This window comes from Denticeps clupeoides, chromosome 2 (genome assembly GCF_900700375.1).
Source record: "Denticeps clupeoides chromosome 2, fDenClu1.1, whole genome shotgun sequence".
NCBI lineage: Eukaryota > Metazoa > Chordata > Actinopteri > Clupeiformes > Denticipitidae > Denticeps > Denticeps clupeoides.
Window position 1 is genome coordinate 1,434,492 of NC_041708.1, and position 21,099 is coordinate 1,455,590.

Sequence of the window (21,099 nt, forward strand, 5' to 3'; positions counted from 1 at the left end):
TAATTTCCCCAGAACATAAAAGGTTTGAAGTGATTAGTAAAGTCATTGTGATACACTGCAGCAAAGCACAGGGAGCACACGGTGAAATGTGTCCTCTGTATTTAACCCTCACCCTTGGTGAGCAGTGGGCACCATGACAAGCGCCCGGGGAGCAGTGTGTGGGGACGGTGCTTTGCTCAGTGGCACCTTGCGGAACCGGCAACCCTCCGCAAGGCCACCACTGCCCCATGATTAAATTAATATCATGTCTATTTTGACATAAGAAATAAAAATAAAAAAAAATGATCCTAAAAATTTTTGTAGATGTAAATGTAATGAATTATCACACAATAAAACAGTCAATCAGAACTCACTAATATGCAAACTACCTGTACACTACTTACACCCAGAAACTAGCTCCTCTGCCGAGTAGCACTAGATCAGGCTGCTGAACGTTTAAATCCAGAGAACATATTAATACGGTTGTATTTTAACAACAACCACAAACACCATGAAAGTACGAGGGCGGGAAGAAAAGGTGGATTTTTAACACAAGAGTTCTCCATTTATTATTCTACATTATTACATTTTTGGCATACATTTAAAAAAAAAAAAAAAAAAAACACACGCAACAGTAAGTGTATATCACATTTAAATATTTGCTTTGTGTCAAAACGTTAAAAAATAAAACAGAGTAGTGCTGGTTGATGCACAAATCCAGAGAAAGAAAAAAAAAAAAAGAAAAAAGAAAGAAATTAAGTTAAACCAAATAATATTTCATCCTAACGTCCCATATTAAAGAGTTGATGAGTAACACGTACAGTATTAAAAAAATAATCATTTTAAATGAGAGTACAGTCAGACAGTAGCAGTAAAAAGGTCATGCTTGCGAAACAGACAGCGGCCTCCATGGTGGACTACAGTACAACGGCATCATGGTCCCAAGCAATACTACATTAAGACAGAGCAGAGCGTGTCACCAGGCTTTCAGCGTCTCACCACCCTCCGTTACAGCTGTAGCTCCTCTGCAGGTCGCACAAGAGCGAAGACCGAAGACTGACTTCCTGCTTTCAGCTTTGCAAGATCGTTACCGTCGATTGAGCTACATGCACATCGGATCTGCTGGATAAAGAATGCCACACTCAAAATGCCCCTTTTGTAGCCGGATATTATGTGCGTACGATCGCGGTAAACAGCAGCGCAGTCGAACACGGCTTGGCACGGCACGTTATTATTAGCATTTGTTAGAGAGGGTCGTCCCCCCCCCCGAGCGCAGATCACTCGTGACCATCTACAAACAGCAGCTGGGCAACACGGTGCGAGTACGAGCGGGCGAGAAGTTACAGATAGAACCTTTTTTTTTGTTAATTACTGAAGTTAAAATGTATCGAAGTAGGAAAAAAAAAGGGGGTCTTATGTGAGATGATCTAGAACGAGTACCCCGGTCTCGGCGCTTTAACCAAGGGGCTCAAGGGTTCCCCCCCCAAATCTGAGCTGCAACGGTTGTGAACCGAGCGAAATAAAAACAGGCATTTTTTTCTGTTAACCTTCCCAAAACGAATGGTCTAATTCCTGTTAAGGCGTGTCAAAACTGAGCTAGTGTCATTTGTCCTGGCTGTCTCTTTTACTAAAGATAATCGCATAATAATCCCCATTAAAATAACCTAATAATAAAAAGACTTTCCCCTTATTTTTCATCTCTTTTTAAAGTGACAAAATATCATGGTGGTGGCTCTTCCACCAGCGTGTGACAACCCGAGTCTGTTTTTCTTTTCTTTCGAAGACCAGGGTCCAGAAGTGGAGTTGCAAAACGGTGGGCGCGGTCGACTTCGGGGTCCGTCTTCGTCGGGGGTTTTACATGGACATGTGCTCGGGAAGGACGTAGGAGATGTCATCCCACGGGTGGCGATAAAGACCCTGCTTCAGACGCTTTTGGTCCAAATAGTGACCTTATGAGGAAGGGGAATAAACAAATATATATATTCAAATTTTATTTGTGACATATATAGTCATACACGGTATGATATGCAGTGAAATGCTTTATCTTTAAATATTGCAAGTATACAATGAACCAATATGCAAATATTGCAAACATAACCAAATATTAGACTTTAATGTCTTTAACATAAAACATGTGTAACAGGTAGGGGAAGGCATGCAAATAAGTGAAGTGAAAGTATAAAGTGAAAAAATGTGCAAAATTTGTGCAAGAGTATAAAAAAAAAAAAAAAAAAATTCTGCCAAAATTCTGGGGGGGGATTGAATCCAGAGTGATTGAACACGAAAGTGCTGGAGTGTATTGTAGTTCTATGAAGTGTTGTGATTGTTGATATATATATATATATATAAAGTAAAATAAGTTTAATAACGATTGTGCATCTTAAAATGGACGAACTGAACACTGGGAAATGAATCTGGTAAAATCGTAGAAAACGTGCATAATAATGAATAAGAGAGCAAGAGAGAACCCTGCTAGAACTCACCAATGAAGCCCATGCTGCGTCCAAGAACGAAGATTCCATTGAGTGCTCCGATCTCCACAAACTCATCTGCTTCATCCCTGCAACATGATGAGGTGTATTTAAAATTATGGAATTTATGGAAACACATACATTTGAACAAAACTTGCTGTGCGACGGCAATCCTGATACGTTCCAGACTACAGCTTCTTACCGTGTGAAGCCTCCACATGTCCTCAACAGGTCCACAAAGGCCACCCCAATGAAGCCGTCCACGTTCAGGATGAGGTTTGGTTTCTTGCAGACAGGAAGTAAAATGTGTGAGTGAGTTCGGAGAAATATTGAGGAGGGGGGGGGCGAACATTAGCAGCGAGCGATACCTTGGAGGTGGTGATCTTCTCCACATCCAGAGCGTAGTCCAGCAGCTGGGTGGCGGGAAAATGCTGCTTCACAAAATCCTTCAGGATCTGCACCCTCATGTCAGGGTTGTTGATCTAAAAGGGACTCAAAGTCACGCACAACATATTCCAACGTCATCCGGCCACATTGCGAAATCCGCCAATAAATTTGCACCGAAAATGGGTTATTATAAATTTGATCAGGTTCAGGACTATATTTCACAAACCCAAGGTTGATTTATTGCCAAATAATTTTATAATTTATTTTTTTTATTTTTTTTAAAGCATGAGAGCATAATGCACAATTATGAAATGCGTCTGTGTGGACTGACCGATTTGACCCGGTGCCCGATACCCATGATGAGTTTCCCGTCCTTCTTCATCTTGTTGACGAACTCCATGGGCAGCATGCCGCTGTCGAAGGCCTTACTGAACTGCTTGGCCGCGGCGTCCAGAGCCCCTCCGAAGCGGTCACCCTACACAGAACGGAGACTAGTTTCACCCTGAGGTCACGCGCTCACCATGGTAACCTTCATTAAATGTGAACGACTGCGAATGTTTCTCAAAAAACACAAAAAGCACAAATTCGTTTCCTTGTAAATGTCAACTGCAGTGAGGGGGGAGACAACGCTGTAAAATAAAATCTCAGCGCAGAGGAGTGGAAAGCGTGGCTCCACAGTCACCACCAGGGGTCAGACATTTCAAAACCGTTTTCGAAAGGGGAGGGGAAAATCAAATTTAAATGCGAAACAAGTCAAGGTCCTTTATTAGTCAAACGCACGGATAAAATGGGTCGTGAGATATGCCATGAGGGCCATTGGAAAATATACACTCACCGGCCACTTTATTAGGCACACCTGTCCAACTGCTCGATGATGCAAATTACTGATCAGCCAATCACATGGTGGCAACTCTGTCTGCTAAGAACAGGAAACTGAGGCTACAATTCGCACAGGCTCACCGAAATTGGACAACAGAATATTGGAAAAATGTCGCCTGATCTGACGAGTCTCGATTTCTGCTGTGACGTTCGGATGGTAGTCAGAATTTGGCATCAACGACATGGAACGCATGGATCCATCCTGCTTTGTATCAATCGTTCATGCTGGTGGTGGCGTGGGGAACAATTTCTTGGCACACTTTGGGCCCTTTAGTACTAATACGCCACAGTCTACCGGAGTATTGTTGTCCATCCCTTTATGACCACAGTGAACCCATCTACTGAAGGCTACTTCCAGCAGGATAATGCACCATGTTATAAAGCTCGAATCATCTCAGATTGGTTTCTTGAACGTGACTATGAGTTCACTGCACTCAAATGGCCTCCACGGTCACCAGATCTCAATCCAATAGAGCACCTTCGGGATGTGGTGGAACGGCATATACGCATCATGGATGTGCGGCAGACCAATCTGCTATCGCGTCAATATGGCCCAATATCTCTGAGGAACATTTCCAGTACCTTGTTGAGTCTATGCCACGAAGGATTAAGGCGGTTCTGAGGGCAAAAGGGGGTCCAGCCCAGAACTAGCAAGGTGTGCCTAGTAAAGTGGCCAGGGATGTATATAAAAGCGTCGAAAAAGGGAGCAGGAAGGAGTAGAGCGCTCTCACGATGGTGAGGAGTCCGGAGGTGAGGCTGGAGATGAGGTCCTTGCCGGCACGGGCGCAGACGATGGTGTTGTGGGCTCCCGACACCGCGGGGCCGTGATCCGCCGTCACCATCAGACACATCTCGATGAACTGGCAGGCGTAGCGCGGCAGCCTGAGGAGACAGAGGGGGACGACTTCAGCTTCTCCACAACGATTAAACACGCAACGTCTCTTGTGAGGTGATGTAGCAGCAACATGCTTGGAAGAGCACAACCATGTCTCTTGCAGAGGACCTTCTACAACCAAAACTATTCTGCATTGCTACTCGCCTCCTTTGGAACCAGAGGAGCCCAAGCACCCCTCCCAGGCCCATCTCCTCTTTAAAGACCTCGGTGATGGGCATGCCAGCGTAGATCAGCTCCTGGCCCCTCTCATCGCAGATACTTGTCATGAAGGAGGCTGGCTTTCGAATCAGCCCCAGCTCCTGCCAGAGAACGAGAAGACGGATTAACGCCATTCGTCCCTCACCTACTCTCCCCACGTTAAAGCAACTAGATACGGAGGGACGGTGGACCTACTCTGGCCCAGGAATAGTCCATAGGCACGGTGGGGGGCGGTACCTCCTGTGCAGGAACTATTTCACCTTTGGCCACCAGGTCATCGTAAACAGACCTGTCCAAGAGACAAAGATGGCTATATAAGCGATGCGATTCCAACTAAAAACATGCTTTGTACAAATTCACAGACCTTATGACATCTCCCAGCTCATCAAAGCTCCTGGGCACGTAAACACCCGCCTCCATCAGCGCCTGGTTCTTGGCGACCGCAGTTTCCGATGCCTGATTGGCACAAGCTCCTGCATGGCCAAACTGGACCTGAGGACAGAGGAGAACAAGTCTCAACCATGTAGGATGGTGTGGATTAAAAACCAGGCCCTGAGCGGGGATACCTCAGAGGAGAACATGGTGGCACAGGTGCCGATGCACCAGCACACCACGGGCTTGGTGATTCGGCCATCTGAGAGCGCCTGGCAGATCTTGTACTCCTCTGTGCCCCCAATCTGCGGCGGGACGATCATTTACATAGTATTTACATTATATTAAATATTCTAGAAAACACCACTGAAAGTGAAAGAAAGTGAAGTGATCGTCACTAGGAATCTAGTGTAAGCTAACGTTAAAAACGTAAAAGCAGTAACTCACCTCCCCCAGAACGACAATCATCTTGACTCCGAGGGTGTCCTGGTACCTCAGCACATGGTCCATGAACGTGGAGCCAGGGTACCTGCAGAGCACAAACAGTGACCCGGTGATACGGACAGCGACTAACTAAACGAAGCCTGTCAAAATGATCTGGGGTGATAAATTTAATATACAGCACAGGCCAAACGTTTGGACACCTTCTCATTCGATGTGTTTTCTTTATCTTCATGACCGTTTACGTTGGTAGATTCTCACTGAAGGCATCAAAATTATGAATGAACACATGTGGAGTTATGTACTTAACAAAAAGTGGAGACCTGGCCTCCACAGTCACCGGACCTGAACCCAGTCCAGATGGTTTGGGGTGAGCTGGACCAACAAGTGCTAAACACCTCTGGGAACCCCATTTAAATTGAAATGGAAGCATCTTCAATGCACACATTACCAGTCATAATTCTGGACGCCCCTACTCTGTGGCAGTTATGGAGACTAAGATGGACCCATTTAGCAGAATCCAGCGCAGGAAACGTATTTAGAATTTGTTGTATCAGGAGAAAAGGAAGTATGTTACGTATGTTTTCTACATTCATGGCTGCTTTGTTCACTATTGTGAAAAGCCGCGTGTTGAGATGCGCATTAACATGAGTGAATGATAAGAAAGTGTATAAACCTTCAGGACTGTTGGAAACCATCCCCGTTGTCCAACTTAAGGTGGTGGAAAGAAGACACGATTTGGAGAATTTTTGTTTATTACATAACCTCACGTGTGTTATTTCGTAGTCCTGCGTCTTCAGTTTTGTTCTAAATCGTATAAAATTCAAGAAAAAGAGGGGAAAAAAAAAAAAAAAAAAAAAAAACTCCTGTCCCTCATACGAGGCGTGTAGAGGTAACGGGACAGCGGTGTCACCTGTCTCCTCCGATGGCGACGCCCTCGTACACGCCGTCGGTGGTGCGCGAGATGATGTTGTTGAGCTCGTTGGACATTCCACCGGAGCGCGACACGTACGCCACGCTGCCCGGTCTGTACAGCTTGGAGGCCAGGATGTTGTCCAGCATCCCACCGGTGTTTCCAATCTTAAAGCAGCCTGGCTTAATCCCGCCCACCTGGACGGACGCGGTTGATTATTATTTTAATATTAATATATATATATATATATATATATACATACACACACACACACACACACACACACACACACACAGTACTGGGCAAATTACACTCCAAAATGGACCGTTCAACAACCAATTTTTGATTTACTTGTAGATCTCTGGACACTCAGAGACTGTTAAGATCAGCTTTTCCTCCATTGCTGCTTCGTGAGTTCGTGTTTCGAAGGGGCGGGGCGGACCGAACACTAGGCCGCTCCTGTTCTACTGGTCGTGCGAAAATACATCACGGCACGCAGTGGTCAAAGCTCAACAAATTTCAACTTGCCCACGGTACGTGCACAAGGCTGCTGATGTTCAGGTTTAAAAAGTGACGTGATTGTCACTTGTGATACACAGCAGCACAGCACACAGTGAAATTTGTCCTCTGCATTTAACCCGTCACCCTGAGTGAACAGTGGGCAGCCATGACAGGCGCCCGGGGAGCAGTGTGTGGGGGCAGTGCTTCATGTCAGGTCGCCACAACTTTATACTGAGAATTTTCATGACGCCGCCAGAAAACCAACAAGCATCGCCGTTATGTTGTAATCGATTGTGTTTTGTGCTGCATTCATGCAGAACAGTCCACGTCTGCATCGAGACACGTCGATTATGCGCTTAGTTTCAATAGTTAATCCAGATGCAACGTGCACTTACTGTGGCTGGGCCGATAATAGTGACTCCCTTCTCATCAGCAGTCTTGATTAACTTCCGGGTCAGAGCTTCTGGGATGCCCTCAGCGATGATGGCGATAGTGTGAATCTGGACGAACACGAACACACACAAACGTTAAAGATTACATTTGACAATTTTGTTTAAGGACTCATTTATTATAAATGAAATACAGAGTCTCTCCGATGGAGCAGACCAGTCACCTGTGGGTACTGCATGGTTTCCATGGTGCTGTCAAAAGCAGAGCGGAGCGAAGCGAAGCTGATGAGGACGTCCACCTCGGGGTGTTTCTTCATGGCGTCGGCCATGTTCTTGAACACGGGCAGCAGGATTTCTTTATGGCCCCAGTAAAACTTCTGTTTATGGTCCCCGCTGCCACATGTAATAAAAAAACAAAAAGCTTTCCATAAAATCAAATTAAAGAAAGACGAGACGGAGGAACGTGTAAAAGGTTCCAGGAAGGGGGGAGAAACGTACGTGAAGGGGTAGACCATGGCCGCCACCGAGGGCTCGACCCGGGAGCAGATGTAGTCGAAGTCCAGCATGCCTTGCACCGCCCGCGTCTGCATCCCCCACACTATAGACTTGGTGTGCTGACTGAACAGGGTGGTGGCTTTAGCTGCGGCCAGAGAGAGATGGACAGGGGGACCGTGAGGTACAAAACCAGGCGAGAACAACACTGCGCAGCAGCAAGCAGCTCCTAGAACGGCCTGCACCAATGGCGCAGGCTCAACTCGACTCGTATCGAAGGCCGCCAAGCATCCGTAGCGATTTTCGCTGCAAAGTGCTACGATGTTCAAACTCTAGGATCTTAACTGGGATTGGACAAAAGCCTACAGAGACTAATCTTACAACCAATGGCCAAGTTGGGTCCTGCAACTTAAACCACAGCCCCTTTTATCTTGCTAATATCGCAATGTTTCATGTCACAAACAGTCTCACTGGCAGCAGACTGGCACCATGCCGAGTGGCGAACTGGACTGATTTATAATTCTGTACTAAACTAATAAAGTAATATAGGTTGGAATGGGAAAGAATAAGTAGATAAAAAAAAAAAAAAAAAAAGTCACCTGGTACATGGACCTCCAGGACCCAACTTTGCCACATGGCCACCTAAATCCACCAGCTCGTTATAAGGTTCACCAGAAGGGGGCAGCACACAGTGAAGCATTAAAAATGAAAAGACCAACATTGCACCTTTTCTAATAGAAAATCTATTGATTAAATCGAATCATAAAAAAAATAACTTGATTGAACACTATGCTCTGAGGTCTACGGTCTTCAAAACGTTAGTCAGCTCTGCACTGTGTTAACAGTATCAAAATCAAACAAGACAACTGTGTGATGCCTTTAACTTGCTCAAAAACTTTTGAAATTTTGCACACTCATCCGGAACTAGGGCCAATAGGGCCCCCAGAAAAATGGGTCCAGGGCGTCGGCAAGGGCCGCAAAGGTGCCCTCTGAAGCATGCCCTATATTAATAGGCCAACAGTTTCACATACTTTTACTCATCAGCACCAAATTTAATTAACATGCATCTCCTCAGGAGGAACATTTCTTCCCATCACATGCATTAAATCCATTAAACGGGAAGTAAGAGTATTGATTCACGATGCAATTTTTGCAACAAACTTATTCTGACAAATGGGTGTAAAAGATATTATTTATTTCAGTAAACATTAATCAAAAACCCTCAAATTTCACAGGCATATTTGGGGTGACTCACAGGTAAAACCTATGTAAAAATATAGGCAATTTTGTATAGTGCCACCAACTGGCCACAGTTTTCCATGTCGAGCTCGGACACGGTTAATCAAAATCATGTGCATCCCTGCACTTCCATTCTTATGCTAAAATGCATAAGAAATTTTATTTTTTAGTTTTGTTCTCACACCCCAAACCACGACATCCCATAAAACTGCAAGTTCGGCATTCCACATGTGAATTTGTTTCGGTCTTAGAATGTATGGCTATGAACCTTAATGAATTAAATTTAAGACTTGTCAACATTTCATGGATTTAATTTCCAAAAAAAAAAAAAAAGTAAGATTTTAAGTTAAGTTTTCAAGACCCGAGTGTACCTACTCATTCATAAAATAACTTGGAACACTTTATTAATACTATTTGACAGAGGGCTTAGGTGCTGCACCAGGACATTACTGGGCATTAAAGCGCCGTGCTCAGTAATGCCCGCCAGTCAATACGACACTGGCAGCAGCCTGAAAGCACACAGTTAGAGAGAGCGGGTCAGCAGGAGTAGAGAGGAGGACAAGAAAGATGGGAGAATTAGATATGAATTATAGGGGGTGGGGGTCAGTAATAAAACACCGCACATCCACACTCTCCCCTACCTCCAGTCCCGCCTGGTGGAGCCTGCAGCTCTGAGACGCACCAAGCGACAACAGAACAGTGACCAACACAGTGAAGAAGAACATAAAAAGAAAAATTATGAATGTAATAAACATTGTGGAGAGGAGGAGAAAAAAAAAAACACACACACACACACACACACACACTCAGATCCTGAACACGACACACAGAGGTAAAAGGTGTGAAGTGTGTGCATGTGTGTTAACAGCGGTGCAAGCAGTCAACACACACAAAATGCAATATACAGCTGTGCATTTTGTGATGCACCTGGACTCGTTTAGATCTCTGGTGCAAACCGCACACAAAACATGATTTATAATCCTAAAACTGTTCCGCATTTCCACAAATGCACTTAATTTCAAATTGCTATTTGTGGACAGATTGGGTGTGGACCCTGTCTCACATTCCCTCGAACTTCTACAGATCCCCATGGAGGGGCTTATTGCTTAGCAAATGCTCATGTCAGACGAAGAACTCCAAAAATGGCATGCTGGGTGCATGATTGCCATACATTTAGCCCCTAAATTATAGCATGTGTGAAATAAAATAAGGATATGGATTAAGACATTTTGCTCACTGAATATGGTTAATAAAAGGAACTCGTATTAAAACAGCATGAAGTTGTGTGGAAAGTGTTGAACTGACCAACACATTAATTTTAATGAAAATTATTCTCATTTACCCTCCAGCATGCACCGACACACACCCAAGCACTGCAATGTCAATGCAAACAGGCCCCCTGTTGGGGACGGGACAGGGTCGCTGCCCTCGTAACTCTTACCTTTCAGCTGAGAATTGTGTATTCTCTTCACAGACCAAGCAGGGCAAAGAGCTTACAAGGGGCGGACATGGGAACACATTTACACCGACGGATGGAGGAGAGAAGCACAACGAAAAATTTATGGAAACGTGGGAGACAAATTGTAAGGGCTCTAAACTAGTGACGTGCAATTCAAACACAAAATTGTATTTACTAGTGAGAAATCGCTCATATTCATCCTGTCCCGGTTCTAACCACGTTTAGCCAATACTTCCTCATTCAAGTGAATTTCCCAGGTAAGCACTGAAGCTATAAAAGCGATAAGCCATCGCTGTATGACATTAGAGACGAGTAAATTATTATTTAGAATGTTGCGAACCGGGAAGCAGGATCTCATGACGTGGCTGCACTTATGCCCATGGACCAAGGACAGGTCAACAATTGGAAGCAGATTTATAAAATCCGGTCTTAATCTGTAGACAACGGTCTGAACACAAGGGCATGATTATTATTATTACGGAACCAATGTGTGAATCACAGAGACAAACTGTAAACTGATTTGTTTTGCACATCTCCAGTCCAAACAGGTGCAAATGAAAATGAGGACAGGGGGGAAAACAGGGAAGGACTGGTGTGCTTAACGTTTAGAAAGGAAAATCCATCTTAAAGAGCAATTTAGTGGCTGAGGAAACAAATCCGGCTAAAGCTTAGCCTCTGGTTTAGAGTGGTAAAGCAGCACGTTTAGTCACCTGGTGGGACGCCTGGTTTCAGTTTTTTAGACGGGGTGATGTCATTTCCCACGTTGGACTCGGAAAAGGAAGCGGTCCGGCTCGTTGCTGGGGTCTGGTAAGAGGACGGAGGGGAAAAGAAGAGGGGAAATTTAAAAATAATAATAAAAAAAAAAAATAAAAAATGCTAATATGCTAATGCTAAAGACACTGAAGCAGTTAGCCCTGCTAGCCTATTCTAAGAGGACGCTAACTGTAAGAATAATTTTGGAAACAATAAACATACTTTTCAATAGCCACGTAGAAACATTGTGAGTTTTAGTTCAAACAGCAGAGTTTGTTAACGTTAACATGCAAACACTAGCCTGTTAGCAAAAAAAAAAAAAAAAAATTGGATTCATTTTTTAAAAAGACTGCTACCTATATGCAATTTAACTTACGAGCAAATCCTTATAATTCTGGAAGGTCGCATTACAACAAAAAATTCAAAAGAGCATTAACTATTTCACATGATGAGATTTAAAAAGCGACATGTCAATGAAACAAATATGTGCAATGAATTACTTGACACTCTGGAAAATACCCAGCACTTGAATTGATACACCCTTGGATTATCTTGACGCTGAAATCTCTTAAGAGTAATTAAACTTACTTAAGTATGAATTAAGTATGAAAAAAAAAAAAAAAAAAAAAAAAAAAAAAAACATTTGGTGACTAAGAACGACTGTTGGCTTACAGCGGCGCTGCTGCTTGAGTTCAGCAGGAAGTTTGCCGTGTGGGCAGCGACTGGAGGCACATTGGGGATCGGCCGGTGGCCCAACGCCATGCCAACAATGGCGGTCATATGAGTCTCGGTGCCAAACACGTGTATAGGGATCCCAGTGGTCTTTCCTGTATGGAAAAATAGTGGCAACACACAGACATGTGAACATTCCCTCGTGACATTTGTAAAAAGGACATTGGGGTGTGGGAACACCCTAAAACCAGCCGAGAGAATTCAAAAGATTTCCTAAACAGTGGCACTTTTCCACCAAAACCACGTTAAAGCAATGATTCGCTAAACCATCGATATGAGAATCCAACTCAGGAACAAGATACACGTGTCGGGAGACTCCTCACCTACTTCCCCCATAACTCGGAGACCCTCTTGGTAATTAGGACCACCACGCCTCACAAAGATGGTGACTTCATGTTCCTTCAGGGGCTCCTGGTAGTCTTTGATGGCCCTGACGATGCCCTGAGCACAGATATTACAATTTAAAACATCACTGTTTCGGGTGTGTGTATAGGTGAGTAACATCATGGCATGGAAATAAGAACTTACCTTAAATGTAGCTGCAACGTTGGTGAAGTTAGCTATGCTTCCTCCAATGATCAAGACCTTGCCTGGAAAAAAAATGTTTTAGCAATTTTTATTTATACACCAAAATATGAGGCTGAAGTAGGGCTGGGCAATACAGCCTAAAACATTGTGGTATCTCGATGCCTCGACATTTCCTCCAAACTGCCTGAATTGCACAGCAAAGCAGGCAGTGATGCAGAGAGCGACGTGGCAGAAGTAGAATGTTGACTGTGTATTGTGAAAGGGGGGGGGCAAGCTGTCTGCTTTGATGGGGCAGAGAAGCGAACCTCGAAAGCAAAGTACATGTCGTCTACCAATAACGTTAGGATTTATACACTAATAGTTCTGATCTAGTCATCTACTACATTGCACGTTAATGAAAATATCGGAACAACACCCTCCCTCAGGTTGAAGCAGAAAAAAAATGCATTGCACTCACCATCCAGGTGTTTTTCTCTGGTCATGAGGGACAGGATGGTCTTGGCGTAGTCGTAGGTCTGCTGCTCGCTCGGAGCGCCCGAGTATTCCCCGTAATTCGCCAACTCGTTCACCCCACCCAGATCACAGATGGTGTCACTGCAAACCAGTAAACGACAAATTACAAATGCTTTTAATGCTACAGGGGAAAAAAAAAAGGGGGAGAGGAAAGGAAGCTTCACCTGTAGACCACAGATGCTCCGCCTCCAGCCACCATGGTCCATATTCTGCCTTTTGGGTTGAGGATGGTCAGTTTCAGACTGGCACCGCTCTTGGCATCCAGGTCTGCGATGTAGGCCTCCTGGCGAAAAGGAAAAACGTGCAAAAGACTATTATTATGGTCCTTTTTTATGAAGCGCTTATAATATACAAACTACAGTTTCCATAATGCAGTGCTTCAGTTGCCAAAGTCTGCTGGTTGCTAAATTTACACTGCAGCTGAATCTGTACAGGAGCAGTTGGGATGTGAAACAGCATACAAACTCGTAGTGTGTAGGGCGCTCATATGGTCAGTAAAGGTCGCACTGCATTATGGGATCTGTAGTTTGTGTGTCACGTCGCCGGAGTGTGATATTAGATCCATATGAAGTGATCTCGTGGGATGTGGCAGAGTTTGACACATGCAGGTCTAGGGTCAGGCTCAGTAATACAACTCCCAGAATGCCGTGCAGTACCTCTGGGTAGGCCTCTCTCCCAAAAGGAGGGGGGAACTCCACATCTCCCCATTTGGGTTTGCAAATGAAGTCGGCCGTGGCGTCGATTTTGGCTGCCATGTCAAGCACATAAACGCCACTCTGGGTCACAACTGAACATGACAAGGGAGCAACAGTTAGCAGATTACCCATAACACCCTGCGTTTCAGACCTGGCCAGTGTAAATAGTTGAAATGTGTAAACTGTAATGCATATTTGCAGGTCTGCATCTTAAGTCATTTCATAAATAAGGTTAAAAAGGAGTGGAAAAAAAAAAAACATTACTTTTTTTAACTGATCAACTTGCTTTCGCCATGAATAATATTTATTATATGGCAGGACCAATATTGACAAAAGGCTCGTCCAGAAGGACACCATAAGAGCAGAGCGGACTGCTCCTTCATGACAGCGTGGAGGAAAGCGCCGGGGAGAGAGAGAGAGAGAGAGACAGAGTGAACCGTACCCAGCGGATTAATCTCCAAGTACGTGAAGTAAAGGTCCTCATACAGGTTGAAGAGCCCAACTATGAAACTGGCCAAGACCCTGCAACACACAGACGCACACAATGTGGTAACAATAAGTCCATTCATGTATAAAATGGCACAAGACAAGACAATGGTATAACTCAACAACATGACTGTCTGTAACGTCCGCTGGCAATCGGGCCAAGTATCTAGAACAAATCACCGGCAGCCTTCACAGCCGCCCTCATTACTTTTTGACCTTGATAACTGATCCAAGACAAAACAATGCAGCCTGACCGCCAAGCATCATTGTTCACAAACCAAAAAAATGGAGAAACGACAACGGGCATAGAAAGTAGTGAGAACGGCGAAGGAGAGAGAGAAAAAAAATGACACAATTACACAACTGATCATTTTAAGTGCATGCATGATCATACTTCATCTCTATCTGACAATGTGCACATTTTTTTTATAAACTAAAACCAATAAAATAACTATTACTTTGTAATGTTGTAATTTTACTTCTCTGTTTAATGTTTTTTTCAGCACAAACACAACGAACGGGTTCAATGGACCGGCCACGGTTAGCATTTTTTTTTAAATAGTCTTATGTATTGTTCCATTACTGTACATTTATACAGACTATTTGAATTTGAAGACACATGTCTATGGTGTTCCCGACTCATCTCAGCATCTCAGATATGATTCATTTTGATGCTACAGGACACTTGCATTCACAGAGTAGGAAAAATAGGGGAAAATATTGCTAATAATTAAGTAAATAGCTGCAATCACATAACTCACAATACTGAGAGTTTATATTGTACAGTGCTAGAGCCACTAAAAGGCTTGTAAATCACACACACACACACACACCCCGCTCGTTCTCACATTTCCAGAAGAACCGGTTCACATATCCAGCTCTACATCAACGTTCCACGTCATCATTCGCTTGACTCACTTCTTTTTGTCACCGGCCACATGCTGCAGCAGTTGCTCGGTCACCGCCTCTTCCGTCAGTTTCTCGTCCACGCCGACCAGTAGCTTCTGGGCTTTGGCGTCCACGTCACCGATGTCCACGCCGCCTTCGTGGTGGAAGAGCACGTAGTCTCCCTCGCGCATGGCGTAGATACACACATAGAACTCCTCCTCCTGACACAGGGAAAAAAAAATGTGTGAAATGAACGCAGTGGGGAACGAACGAACGAACAAACAAACAAACATTACAGAAATAAACTTTTAAGAACAAGCACACAACCTCACTCGCAATTACCTGCTTATGTTCTACAAAGGGTTCGATGAGGAAATTCTTCAGTATGCCTTTGGCCTTTCCCACCTGCAGCAGAAAAAATTAAATACATAAAACAAGCACAGTCTGGTGACATACGAGGATTTATTTCAATTCTTCCATTAGCTGCTTTTGTGAAAAGACTTTCCACACCAAACCGGAGAATTGAGTCTTCAGTGATTTACTAGGGGTGTTAAATATCGATACGGCAATATTTTTTTGCATTGATATAATAGTGATACGGATATATCAAACATCGCTATTTTTGAACACAAATGTTCTCCACCGGGTGGTGCTGTGGACAGTTTTCTTTAGCGAGGTCAGCAGAGATGAGCGCTATAGTGCGATTACAACCTCCACGTTGAATTACTGCCTGGCCCTTAAATAGCTTTTTTTTTTTTAACCTTATGCATCTTATCTTAATGTTTTGGTGTCCACTGTGTAATAATTCAGCTAAAATTTATGTAATTGATCCCCACAGACCAAACACAGCATCTTGTATATCAGCTCTATTTTTACATTTTCGGTGAACTGCAGAATATCACAAAATATCATGATATAATCATGTCGTGACACGTATCGTGAAGTCATATTGCGAGATCCTTGCCAATATACACTTCCATTGAATTTAATTCATAATTCAGTTCAAACATTTTTTTTTACTGACTATTAATGAACATTATCCATATGTAATATTACTCTAGAAATTCAAATTCAATTTATGAAGACATACATGCATAAATGAAGAATGCCATGTTAACATTGTTAGTAATTATTATTAATGGCTACGAATCGCTTATTTTCTGGTCACTTGCTGATGCAACAGGACAATGGACATGTGATGCTCTTTTGTTGATTCTACATGAACCTCCCACGTCATGCTGATGTTCATTAACCGGCAGGCCAACCAGACGTGAGGGGCGGGGCAGCAGGGACGAGGATCGCATGTTCAGATGCATTTCATTGTGGTGTCGGATGTTTCGCGCCGTTCCAAGATAGCAGAGCATGGATTTGACGGCTAAAAATACCCTCCCGGACAGACAGCTAAATGGCGCTAAGCCATCCGGCCAGTCAGTCATCTCTGGGTCTCCATACATAATCTATTTCCTGAGGGGTGGAGCAACCTTCACGGCACTAGAACAAATGCCGAGTGATCTCACCATAATGAGTTGCAGTTCACTTTTATTGGTTTTTATTAAATTCCAATAAATGTAGAAAAAAAAGGTCAGGAAGAAAATATATAGCTATTTCTACAAGAAAAGTTGAACGAGATGTTATGGGATGTTCCAGGTTTTGGTAGAGGTGCATAAGCATGAGAGGAGGAGGAAAAAAAAAAAAAAAAAAAAAAAAAAAAAAACTTCTGCACACACCAAGTACAAACAAACCACAAGGAAACGAGTGAACCAGGATGGCGAAGAAGCAAGATAGCACACGACCCGGCGATCTATTCCGCGCCCTCGGTTTAACAGTAATCCATCAACGGACAACATGGGACTCAAAGTTCAGCTGCGAGAGACCCGTTTAAAATCCACGCCTGCTCAAACAAATCGGACGATCTGGCGGCACTGAAGCTGGTTAATGAAGCACCATCGATTAAAAAAAAAAGTTACTATAGTAATCTACCCGTTTACTGATAACCCAGATGGTGAGATTCTTTTCACATACAGGGAAGCGCCTGGTCATGAATTCACCAAAGCAGCATGGCTTCGAGGAGATAAACAGTCTCTCATAATACACACCACTTATATAGAAGAAATAGTTCAGTATGAGCTGCTATAAAAATAAATATATAAATAAAATAAATTTTCCATTCGGCTTTAGAGTAACAGGGCATTAGCAGTAACCATCAACATCTGTACCAGTGCTGGTATACAGACGCACGATATCTTCGAACAAACCACAGAACTGCTATTTTCGTTCAGGCCACGAACAGATGATAAAAATCAACACCTGCGCACAGAAAATATGACAACGTTAGCTTTGTGCTCGTCTCTACGGGACTACAAGCGATAACCCACTGCGACAGAGATGCTATAGATTAGTTGTCGATCAAAATAAATTCATTTTTTTAAAAACGTGTCAGGCAACAAACCAAACAGGCTACCGATGACGGATTACTAGTTATGTGTCCTGATCGACTTCTACAGAGTTTGGACGTAAATGTAACCCCGCCTCCAGCCACCATCGGATCTGGCACGTGTGGGTTTCATCTAATATCTGGCAACGCTCAAAACCTCGCAGTTAATCCTGCAGCCCTCTCATTAGCCTGGGGTGATGACTATCCGTATAAAGGCTGTTCACGGTGACCTTACGGGATCAAATTAGAAAAGTGAATGTCGGGATGGAAGAAAGATCTGAAAGTAAAGCTTTAACCGATTCGCAAACACTCACCGTGACCTCCTTCATCGTGCGGGCCCGCAGCCACTGCCGGACCTGCGGCAGGTCCAGGTTCACGCCCACCAGGCCGAGCTTCCCCCGGCGCTTGATCAACTGGTCCGGCTTCACGACCAGTCTCTGCGAACACGAGGTCGAAAGACGTCACCAGCCTGACCCCTCGGCCCCCCAACCCCCCCCCTCCTGGGTTTGACCCCCCCTCACCTCGCTCAGGAGCCATGGGTGGTCCTGGGTCAGCCTGTCCCAGTCGGTCTCGGCGGTCACGTTGGCATAGCGGAAGCGGTTCTGGACGGCCGCGGACGTGCAGATGTACTTGAACAGGAACTCCTTGCCCGTCTGCTCGGAGATGGCTTTTGCGGACATGCTGGCGCCTGGTGACGGGAAGAGAGCTGAGGACGTTAGCATTGCGTTTGCTGAAAAAAAAATCCTCCCTCGACCATCATGACATCTTTAGAACGAGATCATTAACGAGAAGGGAAGTCAGTCGCCGACAGAGAGCATGCTGGGTACAAGCATCCCAAGAACACCAATGCCACTACGTACCATCAGACCTCTACAACTAATACAAAATGCAGCAGCACGACTAATCTTCAACCTTCCCAAGGTCTCCACACCGCCCCTCTTCTACGTTCCCTCCACTGGCTCCCAGTAGCTGCACCATCAGGTTCAATATACTGATGCTGGCCTACAAAGCCAAACATGGAGTAGCACCATCCTACCTCACAGCCCTTATTACACCTCGCACTGCACCCCGTATACTCCGAGCCTCCAGTACTGCTCGCCTGGTCCCTCCATCTCTGAAGGTAAAAGGAAGACGCTCATCTAGACTCTTCTCCGTCTTGGCCCCTCGGTGGTGGAATGAACTTCCAGCTCAGTCACTGAGCACCTTCACACGGCAGCTCAAGACCTTCCTCTTTAGAGAAGATTTAGATGAACTTGTAACCTTCTTCTTGTCTGACTTCTGAATAGAAACTAGAACAGAGTGAATAAAAAGGTTGTATTCATAGTTGGGGGTCCTGGTGAACCAGAACTGACCACTTCATCCATGGTGACATGGAAGCACGTTGTAAGTCGCTCTGGATACGGGCATCTGGTAAACGCGGTTTTCCACCTAAACGGTGGAAAAGACCGGAGATGCAAGTTCCCCCATGCGAACGCAATTTGAAGGGCAGGACAGACGTCCGCCAAAACGCTGATTTCACCATCTCATGAATGAGGGCCTCACCGACTGCACATTTTCAACAAGGCAGCCTCTCCGGACCTTGAACTGCCGAAATTCAGACTCAACACCATTTCGAGGGCCCTATTTTGGCACATTCCAAAGGCCATGCCAGAAGCGCAAACCAGTTCTTCTCGCCTCTTCTCCTCGATCTCCTAAATGATGTGTCGTTGGCCGCGTAGTGTCCTACGCAGTCGCACCAGGCGACTTCCCCCCGCGCGCCACCTCACCGGGCAGGACGGAGTGGCAGGATGCTGGCACGCCTGCAGAGCAGAACCTGACACTCGGCAAATTTCCGGTGCACCCAACACCTCTGCTGTTGACTTTAATAAAAAGAAAAATCCGATCGAGTTTACAGGCCAAACCAGCCGGGCCTGTCCGTCCCGTCCTGAACCTAAAAGTGCCTATCGGTCCTGAAGATCAACTTCGCAGCGCACAGTCTTAACCCCCCGAGATTAGCAGCTTAATTTGCAAGACTAATTAGACCAGAGCGCGTTTAACCTGCAACCCAATCCACACTGCATCTGACCGCTGGTTCAAGCGGCTCTCATTTCCCCGCAATCTTCATTTCATTGCGCAAAGACCCGTAGCCTGTCGGTTATCGCGATATCACGACCCAATTATCGCGATAACACGCCGGGGGTTATCGGTATTCGTAACGCGTTCGTTTTCGACGTACATAACAGTCCGCGTTATTATCTCAGGACACATGACACCGGTTTTCGCGACGACGGGGAGCAAATTAGCGACAGAGACGACTGGCCGTCGGCTTGTCATGTTTGACTGGACGGTATTGCGTCAGGCGAAGCCCCAATCACATGGCCGCCCTTCTACGCCCCGACGCCGCGCTGGAGCCTTACCGTGAGCGGACGAGAGCGACTCGGACCCGGACAGAAGTGGCCCCTGCGACCGGCCGGCGGGCTAATAAAGAGCGAGAGATGCGTACGTCCCCCTCCGCGAAGGCCAGCTGGTCCGCCCGAATCTGTCTCGTCCAGCGCCGCTCTCCTCATCATCGGGCGACACCATTACCTGACATTCCCGCCGCCCCATTGGCCGCGGCCGCGCCACGTGATCCTGCCCCCGCGGAGGCCACGCCCACGCCGGCCGCAATAAAAGGCGCCCGGAGCGCCGCGCACTTCCAGTCGCGGAAATTCCACTAGATCTCTCTTGGACTACAGACTTGTCATCTTATTACAAAATATTAGATTAGATTAAACTTTATTGTCATTACACATGTACAAGTACAGGGCAACGAAATGCATTTTAGGTCTAACCAGAAGTGCAATAAACAGCAAGCACATTTAAGAATAAAATCCGCAGTAATTCTCCATAAAAACGAGGTTTTCCCCAAAAGATGGAATGCGTGACAGAGATAGAGCCTCATAAATACGAAGGTACTTTGTGCGAAGATGTTTCAGGCATTAAACAGCGGCCCCTGTCGCATAACCTACGACGTCGCAAAAACATAAACCGCGCCTGTGACGTGGTGGCACGCCATCATAACGGGACAACATTCCGTGGTCGCGTTCAAAATATGACACAGCTACACATGCAAAAGTGGTGGCCTAGCGATTAAGGAAGCGGCCCCGGAAGGTGTCCGGTTCGAATCCCGACCCGCCATGGTACCGGCCTGTCATGGTGCCCACTGCTCACCAAGGGTGATGGGTTAAATGCAGAGGACACATTTCATCGTGTGCACCGTGTGCTGTGTGTCACTTTGCTTTATTTAACTTTATTTTGTAATTTCCTCTGTACATGTGAGGCCCGGAATTGAACTAATAACATTGACCAGACGTGTAGTGGCCAAACATTCCTGAGTCGGACTGCACGTTGCTTGCACGCTGGGATCGAGTCATGTACATTTCCAGCATTTACCAGACGCCCTTATCCAGAGCGACTTAGTCAGTAGTTACAGTCCC

General features: G+C 45.2%; 1 protein-coding gene across 4 annotated transcripts; it reads right to left on the minus strand.

Moving 5' to 3' along the window:
• Nucleotides 1–690: 690 nt before the first annotated feature.
• On the minus strand, nt 691–20,215 carry LOC114781020 (ATP-citrate synthase). Of its 4 annotated transcripts, XM_028967796.1 has the most exons (30): nt 20,041–20,215; nt 18,166–18,332; nt 17,959–18,081; nt 15,553–15,615; nt 15,241–15,431; nt 14,279–14,358; nt 13,798–13,928; nt 13,306–13,424; nt 13,086–13,222; nt 12,629–12,690; nt 12,424–12,541; nt 12,041–12,195; nt 11,326–11,419; nt 10,598–10,648; nt 9,798–9,827; nt 7,924–8,065; nt 7,650–7,818; nt 7,432–7,536; nt 6,536–6,732; nt 5,629–5,710; nt 5,376–5,486; nt 5,174–5,301; nt 5,005–5,098; nt 4,756–4,910; nt 4,448–4,598; nt 3,169–3,312; nt 2,819–2,932; nt 2,653–2,735; nt 2,463–2,539; nt 692–1,928 (listed from the first exon to the last, which is right to left on the minus strand). In XM_028967796.1, the coding sequence occupies exons 2-30, from the start codon at nt 18,322–18,324 to the stop codon at nt 1,834–1,836; spliced, it is 3,360 nt and encodes a 1,119-aa protein (XP_028823629.1). In that variant the 5' UTR covers nt 18,325–18,332; nt 20,041–20,215; the 3' UTR covers nt 692–1,833. The 4 variants fall into 4 exon arrangements, with proteins under 4 accessions (XP_028823633.1, XP_028823629.1, XP_028823630.1 ...); XM_028967800.1 differs by lacking the exon at nt 20,041–20,215 and having other exon boundaries at nt 691–1,928; nt 18,166–18,327; XM_028967797.1 differs by lacking the exon at nt 10,598–10,648.
• Between the last annotated feature and the right edge of the window lie 884 nt (nt 20,216–21,099).